The 17,035-nt window shown below is 28.5% G+C and overlaps 4 protein-coding genes across 4 annotated transcripts; 3 read left to right on the top strand and 1 right to left on the bottom strand.

The window, feature by feature from the left end:
• Positions 1-272: 272 nt before the first annotated feature.
• On the bottom strand, positions 273-1,811 carry LOC124912428 (serine/threonine-protein kinase/endoribonuclease IRE1b-like). The gene is made up of 3 exons (XM_047453049.1): positions 1,651-1,811; positions 825-1,023; positions 273-719 (listed from the first exon to the last, which is right to left on the bottom strand). The coding sequence occupies exons 1-3, from the start codon at positions 1,779-1,781 to the stop codon at positions 273-275; spliced, it is 777 nt and encodes a 258-aa protein (XP_047309005.1). The 5' UTR covers positions 1,782-1,811.
• A 3,470-nt stretch (positions 1,812-5,281) lies between these two features.
• LOC124920334 (MLO-like protein 5) lies at positions 5,282-8,534 on the top strand. The gene is made up of 15 exons (XM_047460801.1): positions 5,282-5,659; positions 5,750-5,807; positions 5,875-6,049; positions 6,161-6,227; positions 6,329-6,445; positions 6,931-6,988; positions 7,085-7,173; positions 7,344-7,418; positions 7,507-7,595; positions 7,668-7,717; positions 7,787-7,827; positions 7,912-8,085; positions 8,175-8,210; positions 8,289-8,356; positions 8,447-8,534. Exons 1-15 carry the CDS (start codon positions 5,534-5,536, stop codon positions 8,532-8,534), a joined length of 1,311 nt encoding a protein of 436 aa, XP_047316757.1. The 5' UTR covers positions 5,282-5,533.
• A 54-nt stretch (positions 8,535-8,588) lies between these two features.
• Positions 8,589-8,881, top strand: LOC124920333 (MLO-like protein 5). The gene has a single exon (XM_047460800.1). The coding sequence runs from the start codon at positions 8,589-8,591 to the stop codon at positions 8,868-8,870; it is 282 nt and encodes a 93-aa protein (XP_047316756.1). The 3' UTR covers positions 8,871-8,881.
• Positions 8,882-13,634: 4,753 nt separating this feature from the next.
• LOC124920332 (protein PLASTID MOVEMENT IMPAIRED 1-like) lies at positions 13,635-16,361 on the top strand. The gene has a single exon (XM_047460799.1). It carries the CDS (start codon positions 13,798-13,800, stop codon positions 16,225-16,227), a length of 2,430 nt encoding a protein of 809 aa, XP_047316755.1. The 5' UTR covers positions 13,635-13,797; the 3' UTR covers positions 16,228-16,361.
• The last annotated feature ends 674 nt before the right edge of the window (positions 16,362-17,035 follow it).

Genomic DNA, 17,035 nt, shown 5'->3' with positions numbered 1-17,035 from the left:
CTCCAATTAAAATGGCTTGCCTTGCTTGAATTGTTTGAACAAGAACATGATATAACTAATAATATTATTTATGTTTAGTTTATAGTATTTATCTTATATTAATTTATTTATAAAAAAATGTTTTATTTATTTATATTTATAATTTGCAATGTAATATAAAAGAAGTGAAATTGAATGTATAAATGCACATAAGAAGTGATTTGAATGTATAAATGCTAATGATTTGCAATGTAATATAAAAGAAGTGAATTAATTGAATGTATAAATCCTAGCTAATGATTGAGCATAAGAAGTGATTCTAGCACATTGTTATCACGAATTTTGTGGGAAGCTGCACTCCTTGTGCATCTGTCTTCTATGCTTTTCTTGTCTGAAATGAATTTTTCACACTGTAATATTGACTCAATATCTGAAAACTCTAAACACCATAAGCTTTTTGTAAATGAATTTTCCGATAAGGTATCCAAGAAGAATCTAAATCTATAGTCTTTCCTCACGACATAGAAAATGGAATCTGGAGATTCATTCAATTCTTTAAAGTCTTCCTTCGGCGAAGCATTTAAATTATTTTCTGATCCTGTATAATGAAGCCTATAAATAACTTTGCCAGTCTTCGGGTCTATCAGGAACACAGTTGTATTTTTCGATCCCACTATTATACCACCATCTTTAAAGTGTGGAGTGCGACCTAAATATTCATCAGGGGTATTTGGAATTTTCTGGACAGAAAAGGCGGCATAAGAATGATAAGCAACACAGCATATCTCATGATGTAAAAAAAAAGACAATAAAATAACTACATGAAACGTGTTATACTTAATTACCTCTTTCTTATTGTTAGGGCGATGCATATAAAGATTACCATCCTCTTCATAGTCTATATATGAGGCAAAATGATTATCTCCCTTATCAAGAGAATAGATTGGAGGACCTGAGTTAAATGACCAGAGGATTTTTCCTGAATTTAATTCCACTAAGTAGACCATCCCATCCTGTGCAGCCAATAATGGTGTGTTTGGTGTGCTGCATCAAACAAAACAAACAGAGAACACAATTATTTATTTATTTATTTAGACAAAACCACACACACAAATGTGTCAAAAACATCTCATTTACATCCAAAGGTTCTTTTTTCTTAGTTCCCTAGAAAAATGAATTCAATACCGTTGTTGGTTCACTTTTCGATCCACTATTGAAAATTCAGTTCATGCATAAGCAGGAACCTGCTTAATTGATCTCTCTCAACAGGCAACAACAATTAATGAGCTGAAATGCTAATCAGTTCACTCAGACAGACAGACAGCAAGGTCATACTCTTGAGGATGATAAAGTAATGATCCTATGATAGAATCCAGGTCTCATTTCCAATAACAACTATAATAGACTAAATAACAAGAATCTCATCACATCAACAGAAACCAGAAAAAGAAACAACACTAATAACTGCATGCATGCATTCATGCATGTTGTCCAGAGAGATTCCCCTATAATAGAATTCAGGTCTTATTTCCATTATTAACAAAGAACTGTGATATAGACTAAATAAATAACAAGAATCTCATCAGCAATGGAAAACGTGAATTGAGATTAATCAATCACGAAGTTAGTAATTATCCTATAATTCTCAATGAAAACTCATTAATTACTTACTATGGCGGCGAGGGAGAATTGGTTGGCGGATGACCAATGTTGGGTCCTTCATCAATTCGACAAGAAAAGGGAGAAGGCTCGCCGGAGATAGCAGAGAATAACACACACAGACAGATCACTAGACCTTTCATTGCCAGACCCTACAGCCTACATGAGATAGATCTGGATAATATTGCCATTGCTTGTGTGACTAATTCTCTGAAAATGTGAACCCTTCTTTATCTCCCTCCCTTACAAAATAAACATATATATATATTTAAAATAATATTTTAAAATTATCTAAGAATTAAAAAAGAAAAATATTAATTACAACCATTTTTTAACATGTTTTAGATAATTTATCAAATGGGTGATAATATTTGAGATGAAATTAATAATATTAGAGATTGGAAAAATGATATTAGTAGCTAAAAATGTAGAGTTAGTTTGACATGTTCAATAAAAATATTTTAAAAATCTATTAAATATTAATTCTTTAAAGATATTAATATTAATATTTTCTTAGAACACAAATATTTTAAAAAATTATTTAAATTATAATAGGTTAAGTTTTAAAGTAATTAAAATTATTTTAGATTTATTTTTATAATAAAAAACAAAATGAAACATTATATATTTAAATTAATATTTTAGAATCGAGTGAGATTAAAATAATTGCTAGAAATGAAATAATATGAGATTTACATTTAAAAAATATATATACACAAGTACTTACGGATTATAATATTTAAGTAAAAAATGCCAAAAATATACATATTAATATTTAAGGTAATTAATATTAATATTTTTTAAAATAAAAGTTTAAATAATTTATTTTTTAAATTAATAATATTATTTTTAATAATAAAATATTTTATAATAAATAATTATTAAGTAAATTAATATTTTAAATTAATTAATTAATAAATATTTGAATACAAAATAATATATTTTTTGTTTTAGTTTTATTATTTTTAAAATTATTAATTAATTATATATATACATACAAAATTCTATATAATAGATAATATATATATATATATATATATATATATATATATATATATATATATATATATATATATATATATATATATATATATATATATATATATATATATATATATATATATATATATATATATATATATATATATATATATATATGAGGAGTGATAGAGTGAGGGAATTTGGTGTGGAAATGACGTGACATTAACTTCATTGGTTGGAAAATGTAAAAGTGGGAGGAAAGAGAGAAAAGAGAAAAATTATTTGATTTTTTCAGCGAATAAAATTATGCCACATCATTCCCTCACCAAATTCCCTCACATAATCATTTCTCTATATATATTATCAAATCTAAATCTAAAAAACTATATTTAATATTATTATTTGACATATTTTAAATAGTCATTAGATATTCTCTATTTTAATTTATAATATTTTATATATTTTTTTATAAAATATTATTATAAAAAAATAATGTTATTTTTTTATTAAAAATAATAATTATATATTTTAAAATATATTATTAAATAAAAATTGATATAAAAGAAATAAAAAATATTGCATAAAAAAATAAATAAAATTTAAAATAAAATAATAAAAAAATATTTAAATTTTTAAATAGATTAAATTAATTATGACAAGTTTTAAAATAATTTAGTAAGTTATTTAAAACTTATTTATTATTATAAAAAATAAGTCAATATACTAAGAATTATTATTTAATTAAAAATAATAATTTCATATAAATATATATGTAATAAATTAGAAATTAAAAAGACTGAATTAAAAAATATTTGTTATAATTTAAAAAAAAATTAAAAAAAATTAATAAAAATATTTAAATAAAAATATATTTAAGTAAATATTGTTAAGTTTTAAATTTATTTAAAAATATATTTGAGAGTTCTTTATTATTATAAAAATCAAATTAAAACACTTAAAAAATTATTTTCTTATTATCACATATTTTTTATTTAATTATTTATATATATATATATATATTAATTTTTAATAATTTTAAAATTATTTTAAACAACAAATTAAGATGGTATAAACAATCCTTGTATTAGTCCACATGTTTTTATTTAATTATTATATTAATTTTAATTATTTTGTTCAATTATATATTATATTAATTTATTTATTTAAAAATAATTAATTATATTAAAAAAAATATTTTTGATATATTTAAATTTATTAAATTTAATTATTAAATAATTAAAATTATTAAAAATATAAAATATATATAAACTTAAATTAATTGATTAGACAATTGTTTAATATTCTAAATTCTAGAAATTTATATAAATTAATTAAGATTTGATTCAAAATTTAATGTTTTGGTGATTTTTTTAAAATTAATTTTTTTTCACACTTAATATATCGTTGTCAATATATTAGTGTATACATTATATATTTCTTTTTTTAATGTTTTTCAAACTTTATATATTTAATAAATTTAAATATATATATATATATATAAATATTAAATTTGGATTGAATTTAATTTTTATAAATTTGGATTGAAATTAATTTTTATAAATTAAAAATCATAAATTTCACTCTCGCCTATTTTCAATTTTTTTTTAAATTTAACTTTAATTTTTAACATTGACTAGTTCTTACAAATGTTAAATTTTAAAATAGAATATTTTATTTTATGATAAATACCTTTATTTTTTAGTTTTGTGTAACATTACTACACTATATTTAAAGTATACCAAAATTAAGATAAGGTAAATGTATAAATTATTGTATATACCGAAATGTTCGATAAAATATAAAATATGGATAAAAAATTAAGATATACCTCCATACCTAATTTTTCCATTCAAATTTTCTTTATATTATCTTTTTATTTTCATTTTCAATCTCCCTAACTTTCTTTTTCCATTATTTATTTTTAATAAATAATTAAAACTAAACTTACAAAATTAAAAATTAATTTAAATATTATTAATTAAAATAATTTATTTAAATATTTAGTTTCATATATATATATATATTATTAATAATACACTGTTAAATTGATATTCAAATTTCCATGCTACAACTATGAAGCTTATATTTTTATAAGCTTACATGTTCATGACAAGTTAAATCAATTGATTTGAAAATGACTTTAAAATAGTACAATTACGCCCAAGATGATAAAGTTTGTAATAATGATTTATCCATAATTGAAAATTTGAAGTAAAAGATAATTATTGTTTCTCATAATTTCTTCATCGGTAACATTTCTTATTCATTGTAAATCTAGCTTTGACCCTATTTTTTTTAATTTTTTTTATTTTCTCTATGTAACAATCTTTTGTTTGATCATTATCATTTTATTTTATCATCAGACTTTTATTTTACTTTTCTTTGTTTTTTAAGTCAAAATTGTCCGAGCCATCAGAAGATGAGCTGGACCCACCCAACATATTGATCACTAATATTAAAACTTTGATATTCTATAATATATAACATTCTAATTGAGAAACAAAATAATAATAATAATAATAATAAATCATAAATACATATGTGTGGAAAAGAGAATGTGGATTATTTTGATAATTAGAGGCACTAAGGGTAAAAAGGGAAAAGAGATAATAATAATAAAGCAATTAGCAACAGAGAAAGAAAACAGTTTATGTCCGTTGAAATCCGGTTCAATTCTGTTACAGAGCATACGAGGAACCAACCACTTTCCTCTTCACAAACAAGTTCGCCATTACCATACCTTCACAAATCGAAAAAGAAATCTTCAATATCATTCTCAACGACGAATCAATGCTTCGAGAACTGCAGATTCCATCAATTAATCACGTCTTGCATTCAATTTCCTCTTCCAGGATCTTCCTCAACCGTATCGCCTTTCTATCATCTTCGATATTGATTCTTCTTATACACTCAGATGACGGGAGCAGATCCCGGTGCAAGGCAACTAGATCAGACCCCTACTTGGGCCGTCTCTCTTGTTTGCGCCGTTATTGTTGTCATTTCTATAGGCTTGGAGAGCATTCTCCATCATGTTGGTGAGGTATTCATTCAATCTTTCAATCTCTTCTTTGTTTATTCTAGAAAAATCAACCAATTTAGGATTATATGTGTTGATTATAATCAATTTCAGTGGTTTCATAAAAGAAAAAAGAAAGCTATGATGGAAGCCTTAGAGAAGATCAAAGCAGGTAAGAACGGGTTCAAAATGATGATTCTACAAAAAATAAAATGATTCTGATTGTTTGTTCATTGCAGAACTTATGGTACTTGGCTTCATTTCTCTACTATTGACATTTGGGCAAAACTTTATTGCGGGGATTTGTATTACCGAAGGAGCTGCGAACACTATGTTACCATGCCCAGTTAGACATGAGCAGACAGGAGAGCACCAGCCTGCTTTAGAGCACCAACCTGCTGCTTTAGAACACCAGCCTCCATCAGAGCATCAACCTGCTGCTGCTGATTTAGAGCACCAACCTGTACCTACTTTAGAGAGCCAACCTTCACCTACTTTAGAACACCCGGGTCCTTTAGAGCATCGTAGGAGGCTTCTGTTGTATGAACATCGACTCTTATCTGCTGGTGCTGCAGCTGCAGCATGTAAGCCGGTATGTGTATTATGGACATTTTCTATGTTTGATCAAAAGAAGGAAGATCTATGATGCTAATTTTGCATTCCTATTTGTTTGTTTGGTTTCTGTACCCACAGGGCCATGTGCCACTCATATCCATTAACGGGCTACATCAACTGCACATCTTCATCTTTTTCTTGGCTGTTTTTCATGTTGTATACAGTGCCATAACCATGTGTCTTGGGAGATTAAAGGTGCGTTGCTTCAGAACATTGTGTCCTATTTGTGGATTCTGTTATGAGGTTTCAAGTGCAGACGGATTGGATTTGTGTATTAAACTTATAGAACACTTTGATTCTTGTTCTGATTTGAGATAACAAAACTAGTATGTTGTCACAATCATAATCTCATTGGAATTTGCCCAAAATTAAAATTCATTTTAAGGTTACCTTTGGGATTATGAACTACATTGTAGTGTGATCTTTGTTCCTTCATTTGGTATACAAATTATTTTTTCACATCATTGCAATCTTTGACAAACATGATACCAAACAGCTTAATATGTCACCATCTAAACCAAAAGCATTCTTCTTGCAAAACAAGCAAACAAAAGCATGAGCCCATTAGCAAATATTTGTTGATGACCACTCTAGATTTCTTGAAATAAGGAACATTGTCCTTATTTCAGATTTTAACTTGTGAATTCTGTATTTTGAATCAATGTGTTCCTCCTATACAGATACGCGGATGGAAGGCGTGGGAGCAGGAAGCTGCTGCTAATGAAAACTCGTTAAATGGTATATTACACCTGTTGAGGTTCAAGTTTTAATGCATCTTATGTGGTTTAGTTTTGTAACCTTGATATTTCTTGTTTTTCCTACTTGAACAAACAGATCCTACAAGATTCAGGCTTACCCATGAAACCTCTTTTGTCAGGGGTCACACAAATTTCTGGACCCAAACACCATTTCTTTTCTATTTGGTGAGTATTGTCATTTTGTCTTTTGATAGTACATAGGAACAAATGGACTTTCATGATTAGAAATGCTTGGTTCATGTTGCCTAGTTCGGAAATGAATGCAAATAAACACAAAAACTTGAAGTTTGCATTTTAAGACTATTATGAACTAACAAGCAATCCAATCATTTCAGGCTTGCTTATACCGACAATTCTTTATGGCTGTACGCAGAGCTGATTACATAACTATGCGCAATGGTTTTGTGTCTGTGAGTTTACATATAAGAAAGAACAGATTCCATCAAATGCTAAAGCGGTCGCTATAATTTATTTTCTCTTTTTTTAACATTCTTATAGGTCCATTTGGCGCCTGGAAGTAAATTCGACTTCCAGAAATATATCAAAAGGTCATTAGAAGACGATTTCAAAGTAGTTGTAGGAATCAGGTAAACTAATTCATTATTTTGCATCTCCCTAGGGTAAAATATTCTAATGGTTTTTATTTGTGTTGATCACAGTCCTGTATTATGGACTTCTGCAGTCATCTTTTTGTTCGTCAACGTTGAGGGTGAGTGATTCTTCCCATTCCTTTAGTATTTACATTCAACTAATCTCTTGTTCTCTCGTCATCATGCAGGGTGGTACGCTATGTTTTGGCTCTCGATGATGCCTCTAGTTGTACGGTTTCTGTACCCCAAAACTCTCTTCAATGTTGATTTGTTTTTTCATGAAATAAAAACTAAACTTCTGAATTGGTAAAAGGTTATTATAGCAGTTGGGACAAAGTTACAAGCTATAATAACTCAAATGGCAGTTGAAATCCAAGAAAGGCATGCTGTTGTACAAGGCATACCTCTAGTTCAAGTGTCAGATAAACATTTTTGGTTTGCCTGGCCTAAATTAGTACTCCATTTAATTCATCTAACTCTCTTTCAGGTATTATCCATATACTCATCTCCATTTCTTATACCCACCAACCATAACTTGTTAACATTGCACCCCTTTTCATTTTGTGAATAATTCAGAATGCATTCGAGCTTACTTACTTCTTCTGGATATGGGTAATGATTTCATTATATCATTCTTCCACTAGTCAATTCTCGCGATTAATGGGTTGTTGTTGTTGTATTGTGTTGCAGTATGAGTTTGGGTTGAGGTCCTGCTTTCATAAGAACTTTAATCTTCAAATATTGAGAGTTATTGTCGGGTAAGTTGTTAAACATAATTGGCTATCATTTGTGACTTATATATTTTTATTGACAATTTCTCATTTGTTTATTTGTTTGTTTGGTTGTAGAATAGGGACACAGTTTCTGTGCAGTTACATAACTCTTCCACTATATGCACTTGTGACACAGGTTGTTATTTACTTGTATTTAAAATAAAATCATATAAATTGTGAGAATATGGTATGATATGGGAATTTGGAATGATATCAGATGGGATCAACAATGAAGCAATCTATATTTGATGAACAAACATCGAAAGCATTAAAGAGTTGGCACAAGAACGCAAAGAAAAAGCCTGATGGAAAGAATCCAGGAGACGGTAATGAGCCTGTTGTCGCTACCAATGGTGATAAATCGGCTCCATCTGGGGGTGGTCAGACAAATAGCCGTGAAACTACACTAGATGTTGCTGGGGGAAATCGTAGTTCAAACAAAGAAGATAAAGAGGCTGAACCTGGAAAACAACCACTTGACTTACTTACAGGTTCATGAAGAAAGAGATCTTCTGAGATATTTATACATATTTGTTTAGTTATGGTTTAATCATAGTTTTTTTTGTTTTGTATATGGCAAAAAAAAAGGCAAGCAACTGTCTTTTTATCTTTTTGTTGTAGTTTAGGGTAATCATAGTTAGCTTGTCTGATATAGGTTTATTTGAAAATAATCTGAGTTATTTAAAAAACAATTGTATTTAATGAAATAATGGATTATTTAATTTAAATGAGTAGATTTTGTTATAAATTAATGATATTTTAGTTGTGGAAAAAATGAGTAGATTTTGTTATAAATTAATGATATTTTAGTTGTGGGAATGGAGACTTGAAGTTGGAGAGTTCGTTTCATGATTCGTAGTGGAAATTTTTATTATAATTATTCAATTATTTAATTTATCAATAAAAATATTATTTTATTTTTATTAAATTTTAAATATTTTAATAATTTATTTTAAAAAAATTCAAATAACCTAATTTCTTAAAAACAATCCTAAAATCCCAAAGGTTTTTTTATTTAATATTTGGATAACTAATATATTGATTTGTTTAGAATTATTTGAAATTAAACTCAAATAATTCTACTTTCTTGGAACATCTCCAACCGATACCTAAATTCAAATCCAAACCATCTTTTTCCTCCAATCAATACCAAACGCAAATTCAAAATGAGTTTTTCAAAATTTGTAAGGGTGAACAAACGGATAAACCCAACCCGTATTATCCAACCCATAATTCAACCCATATTATTTATTAATATTGGTTGGGTAACTCAAATTATATTTTCATTTAACATGTATTTGACTCATTTAACAAATTTTTATCTGTTTAACATGTTTTTGACATATCTAACACGTTTTTCACGTTTTTGTCACGTTTTGACATGTTTAACACCTTTAACACGTTTTTAATACGTTTAATACGTTTTTTATACGTTTTCCAAAATTTTGACACGTTTAACACATTTTTTTATGTTTTTGTTTAACACGTTTAACACGTTTATGACACGTTTGACACATTTTTAATGATAATGACACATTTTGACACGTTTAACATGTTTTTTTTTATATTTTTCACATTCTTGACACGTTTAACACGTTTTAAACATATTTAACACGTTTTTTTTTACGTTTTGGCACGTTTTGACACATTTAACATATTTTTCACGTTTTTTTGCCACATTTTGACACATTTAACACGTTTTGTTACATTTTCACGTTTTTGACACGTTTAATACGGTTTTCACACGTTTAACATGTTTAACACGTTTTTGACACGTTTAACACGTTTTTGACACGTTTAACACGTTTTTGGCACATTTAACACATTTTTGACACGTTGAACATGTTTCTCATGTTTTTGACATGTTTAACACGTTTGACACATTTTTTCACAAATATGACACATTTAACATATTTTGACATGTTTTCATATTTTTAGCACGTTTAACACGTTTTGACATGTTTAACATGTTTTTCACGTTTTCACATTCTTGACACGTTTAACACGTTTTTCACGTTTTTGGCACATTTAACACATTTAACACATTTTCCACATCTTGGCACGTTTTGACATGTTTAAACATGTTTCTCACATTTTGGCACGTTTAATATGTTTTTCACACGTTTAACGTGCCAAAATGTGAAAAATGTGTTAAATATGCCAAAAATGTGAAAAACGTGTTAAATGTGTCAAAATGTGTTAAAAACTTGTCAAAATGTGTTAACGTGCAAAAAACATGTTAAACATGTCAACAATATGTGAAATGTGCAAAAACGTGTTAAATGTGTTAAAATGTCAAAAATAGGTTAAACGTGCCAAAAACGTGAAAACATGTTAAATGTACCAAAACACGTTAAATGTGCTAAAAATGTGTTAAATGAGCCAAAAACGTGTTAAACATGTCAAAAAATGTGAAAAATATGTTAACGTGTGAAATATGTCAAAAATGTGTTAAACATGCGAAAAACGTGAAAACATGCTAAACGTGTGAAAACGTGTTAAACGTGTAAAAAAACATGTTAAACATATCAAAAACGTGTTAAAATGTCAAAAACGTGTTAAACGTACTAAAAACGTAAAAAAAACGTGTTAAACTTATTAAAGACGTATTAAATATGTCAAAAAACGTGTTAAACGTGCCAAAAATATAAAAAACGTGTTAAACGTGCCAAAAATATAAAAAACGTGTTAAACTTGTCAAAAACGTGTTATACGTATTAAATATGTCAAAAACGTGTTAAACACGACAAAATTGTGTTATTAGTGTGAAAACGTGTTAAACGTGCCAAAATGTGAAAACGTGTGAAAAACGTGTTATAAGTGTGAAAACGTGTTAAACATGTTAAAATGTCAAAAACGTATTCGACTTAAAGTTGGAAGATGATTGGTTTATATTGAATTAATAATAGAGAATTAAATTTATATAATTTGGATAATTTGGGTAACCCTAACCCAACCCAATCCATACTCAACTCAACCCAACCCAAATTAATATTTTGGGTTTAGGTTAGGGTTAGGTTTGAGTAAACTCAAATTATGCTCACCCTTATGCGTTTGTAGTGTCCATACATTCAAAACTTTTTTTCCTTCTAATAATCCCTAAACTTAATTTAGGTAATTTTATACATTAAACTTATTTATATAATTTATTATTTTAATTTTTTTATTTAGTTTATTTATATAACTTAATTTATTTATATAATATTTTTGATATAACATAAATTTATAATAATATTCAAAATTGTTAATAATGTTCAAAAATATATTATAATAATTTTTAGAAAAAATTATAATAATATTAAAAAAAAAATTAGTTTGTGTATTTTATTTTTAAAATTTTTAATAAATAATTTATAATCAAATTTAAAATATTGGAGTGATATTAAAATATTTTAATTTAATTTATAAAATTGTAAAATATATGGGTCATTTTAAAAAGTTATAAAAATTAAGGTAAAAAATAATATTATAAGAATAATATTCTTTTAGGTTTGAGAATGAGATTTTCAATAAAGAAGAATTACTGTTTGATGTGATATTTACACCAAAATGAGTTTGAAAATAAATTTTTCAGAAGATGATCTTATTAATCACATATTAAAATGCTACAAAAATATATTTTCATTATATATTAAACTTAAGTTTTGTTTGAATGATTGAAATTAACATTGAAAGTTTAAGATAAAAAATTTATCCAGACATATGTTTATTTAAACATAGATTTTATCAAAAATTGGCTCATTCAGCTTCTTTATCTGTGAGTAACATAGTTAATTTTTTTTAAAAAAAATAATATTTATTTATTTAATATTCATTTTTTTCTCTCCTTTTTTATATTAATTAATTTATTATCTCTTTTTATTATTTTTTATTTTATTTATTTTTTATTAATTAATTAATTTTTTTTATCTCTTTTTACTAATTATTTTTTTCATTTGTTATTTGATTATTTTATTTTTATTTTTATTTTTTTCTATTATTTTGTTTCTTACTATAATCAATCTAGAGTGTTTTAAAATTATTTAAATTACTTTATATATTATAATATTTAAATATTACTTTCTAAAAAGACTAACTAATTTTAAAACAATTTATTTTTGATATAAAAAAAACAAAATAATAATAATAAAAATAAATAATAAAAAAGAAATAGTAAAAATAGATAAATAAATTAATTAATTAATAAAAAAGAAATAAAAAAAATAATAAAAGTAGATAAATAAATTAATTAATTAATAAAAAAAAGAGAAAAATGAATATTTAATTAATAAATATTAAATTTTAAAATATAATTAACCATAATTACTGACCAAAGATGAGTCAATTCTAAATGAATTTTTGTCCAAATTTTAATTCAACTAATTGAAATTAAATTAGAATTGAATTTATATTTAAAAAAAAAAACTATAAAATTATAATTCCTTGTTCTTGTTGAATGAGAATATTATTTTATAAATAAATCAAATATATTTGTTAAAATTTTAAACTAAGTTAATAATAAAAATAGAAAAGGAACATGGGAAAATTAGTGTGTTTGGATATCGTGATAAATTTGAACTTTTAAATATTTTTTAGATAATAATTTAAATGAAATAATTTTTTAAAATATATTTTAATTATATATTAACAAATTTAATATTTAATAATATTTATTTCGTTCGCACTCCGTCTAGATATTTCTAAACATGTCCTTCAACCAAAAAAATAAAAAAAGACATTTGATTAATTGTATATCTGAATGAATTGAAAATAAGTATCAAGAATGAATTCAAGTCTTATAATTCCATCAATACATTATTTATAATTCTTTCAAAATTTAAATTTTAAATCTAATTCTATTATATTTAAGTCTCTTAAATAACAAGAATTGGAATGGACCCTCTATCCTCCAATTTAGGGTAAGTTTGTTAAAGGTATTTTGGATTTTAAGATATTTGATAAGGATATGAATGATTGATTGTCAAGAATAAGGGTAAGTTTGACTGGTTGTGCCCTTGTCTACTTTTACTTAATTTATTCGAGATTAATTTATTCGAGAAAAATGTGTTTAAACGCAAAATATGTTTATTATAAATTTTTACGTTAGTTTATTACACAATTATTATAAAAAATTATTATATAAACGTTAAACATTCAAAATTAAATGTTGAATCAAACGCACCCTAAACCAAAATGAATAGGCATTGGTAGGTGAAAGGAAAGGCAGACAAATAAAAAGAGTGTGTAGGTTTCAAAAAGGCATTGAAACCGCTGGTCCTATTTACTGATGTGTAATGAGAGGAAGATAGCAACGTAAATGAAGTTTCCTTCACTCACTCGAATTTCATGTGATCTACGGCCCACCCCATTTACTATTATTTCCAAAAACTCCAACAAAAACCCCCCCATCATCATCATCTTCCTCATTTCTCAAATTTGCATTTCCAATGACAACAATGGCGGATACAGAATATTCATCTACAAACAACAGGAAGAACTCCAATACACAGCTCTTAGAAGAACTTGAAGCATTAAGCCAAACCATATACCAATCCCACACTTCCACTTCCACTTCCACTTCCACTTCCACTACTACTACTACCAAAAGAAGAACACCTTCTCTAGCTCTTTTACTTGATGATCCAAAAAACAACCACAATCCAAACCCTACTAAACCCAGAACAAGGCGCATGTCATTAACCCCATGGCGATCACGATCCCACTCTCACTCCCAGACCCGTCCTAACGATCAGATCAAAGATCAACCATCTCAGAATGAAGTCAACAGATTTACAGACAACAATCCATCTTCAGATAAGAAAGGAAGTATCTGGAATTGGAAACCAATTCGTGCTCTTTCTCATATTGGCATGCACAAGATGACATGTTTGTTCTCCGTTGAAGTTGTTACCATTCAAAACCTTCCTGCTACTATGAATGGTCTCAGGCTATCTGTTTGTGTACGAAAGCGAGAGAGTAAAGATGACGCAGTAAACACTATGCCTTCACGGGTTTCTCAAGGGGTGGCGGATTTTGAAGAGACTTTGTTTATAAGGTGTAATGTTTATTGTGGAAATGCTCATAGCAAATTCGAGGCTAGACCGTTCTTGATTTATGCTTTTGCTGCTGATGCACCTGAGCTTGATTTCGGGAGAACCTCTGTTGATCTTAGTCGAATGATTGATGAATCAGTTCGAATGAGCTCGGAGGGCACAAGGGTTAGGCAGTGGGATGTGAGTTTCAATCTAAATGGGAAAGCTGAAGGAGGTGAGCTTGTGTTGAAGCTTGGATTTCAGTTGATGGAGAAAAATGGGGGAATTGGGATTTACAGTAGTCAATCTGGTAATGGTAGAAGAAACTTGGCTTCTTTATCTGCTCGTAGACAGTCGAAAGGATCCTTTAGCATCGCGAGTCCCAGGCTATCGGAGGATTGGAGGCCGTCGAATTCTGCAAGAAGAGCCGACTTACAAGTGATAGTTGATGATCCAGCACCCGAAGTTGATTTACTTGATTTTGATGTAGTGGAGAAAGGGGTGGAGATTCAGGAGAAGAAATTGGTTTCCGGGGAGATTGTAAAGGAAGTTGTTCAAGATCGAGTGATGTTGAATAGGCTGTCGGAGCTGGATTCGATTGCTCGACAGATTAAAGCTCTTGAATCATTAATGGTTGGAGAAGAAAAGTCTATGAAGAAAACAGAGGAGGCGGAGTCACAGAAATTGGATTCAGACGAAGAAACAGTAAGTAAAGAATTCCTTCAAATGCTTGAAGATGAAGATGCTAAGGAATTCAAACTGAATCAAATCGATCATGTCTCTTCAATGAAACTTGACGATTCGGAAGAAGGAGAAGAATGTAAGGTTTTCCTCCCTGATCTTGGCAAAACTTTAGGTTGTGTAGTGCAAACTAAAGATGGAGGATACTTAATCTCAATGAATCCTCTTGACAATGAAATGGAGAAGAAAGACACTCCAAAACTCGCAATACAGACATCAAAACCATTAGTTCTGACATCAATGAACAAATCAGTAGAAGGATTTGAGCTGTTTCAAAGAATCGCAGGATTAGGATATGAAGCCCTAAATTCCGAGATTTCATCTCTAATGCCAATGGACGAAATCATTGGAAAAACCGCCGAACAAGTAGCGTTCGAAGGTATCGCTTCCGCTATAATCAACGGAAGAAACAAAGAAGGCGCTAGTTCAAGCGCAGCCCGGACTATATCCGCCGTCAAAACCATGGCAACGGCAATGACAAACGGGAGGTCCGATAGAATCTCAACTGGAGTTTGGAACGTTGGAGAAGATCCACGTTCAATAGAAGAAACCCTAGCATTCTCAATGCAGAAAATAGAGGAAATAACAATAGAAGCATTGAAAATACAAGCAGAAATGGCGGAAGAAGACGCACCGTTCGATGTTTCGCCAATGAATCAGATTCAGTCATTAGCATCTTTGGTGTCATCGGAGATATCCGATAGTTCTTCATCGTCGATTAGTATAATCGTAGTCTTGCAGTTGAGAGATCCGATTAGACGATACGAAGCGGTTGGAGGTCCAATGATAGCGTTGATTAATGCAACTAAGGTTGCTGATGATGATGACGATGATGAACGGGAGAGGAGATTGAAGATTGGAAGCTTACATGTTGGAGGAATGAAAGTGAGAAGTGGAGGGAAGAGTGAGAAGCAGAGGTTAACTGGTATGCAATGGCTGGTAGGTTATGGATTGGTGGGGAAGAAAAGGAAGCAGATTCCGCCATCTTCGTCGTCTTCTTCTTCTTCAAGAGATGAAGATTTATTTTGGAGCATATCATCAAGAGTTGTGGCTGATATGTGGCTCAAACCTATTAGGAATCCAAATGTCAAACTCACCAATTAGAACTTCTCTTTTCATTAAATACCATATCTTTCAAAATTCAAATAATTTTGTGAGGACCTTTATTTTTCTTATTATTGTTTTTGCTAGATTAAATAAAGAAGATGTTGAAATAAATTGTGGACACAAAAAGAGTGTAACATCAAAAAGAATTTTAGTTTTACAAGTGAATTGATTTGGCTAAGTCTTTTAAGAAGAATAATGTTGATACGCGTAGACCCGATCAACCAACGCCGAACACACCCGTCGCAGCGCTAACGCCCATTGGAGGCCTTGTTCTCTTCTTTGCGGGATCACGACGAAAATGGAAACAGCTAAGGCAAAAAGGAAAAAATGTCAACTTCGTCGATGCAACATCAAATCTAATATTCGAAAACTAAAATACTAAAAGATCACCAATTTAGGGGATCATTTTGACTATAGACATAAGTCATCGTTCTACCATAAACGCATAGATTTCGGCGGGAAAAGAGAAATGCCATTAATGCCATTTGCTCAAATATGTCTTAGTCACTTGCTCTACTAAGGCCGGCTATAAAAAGGATCATGAGTTCACGAGTTCATTTCGAAGGCCAAGTAAAAATGAGGAAGAACAAGACTTCCAAAATAAAATTCCGCCTTTAAAGCTTGAAGCTTCAAGTTTTTGTATTTTTAATTCTTGAAAGAATGTATTAGAGGTTGTTCTAATCCATCCAAAGCTTTCTACATAGCTAAAAACAATTTCTTAGATCCACTATCAGTGTTCAAGTCTACTTCTAATACAAATTTCAAACAAATTTAAAATTTTACAAAACTAAGTTCTTGGGTTCTT

The sequence above is a fragment of the Impatiens glandulifera genome, chromosome 1 (genome assembly GCF_907164915.1).
Source record: "Impatiens glandulifera chromosome 1, dImpGla2.1, whole genome shotgun sequence".
Taxonomy (NCBI): Eukaryota; Viridiplantae; Streptophyta; class Magnoliopsida; order Ericales; family Balsaminaceae; genus Impatiens; species Impatiens glandulifera.
Note: the sequence above shows the minus strand (reverse complement) of the source record. Positions and strands in the feature narration are given on the sequence as shown.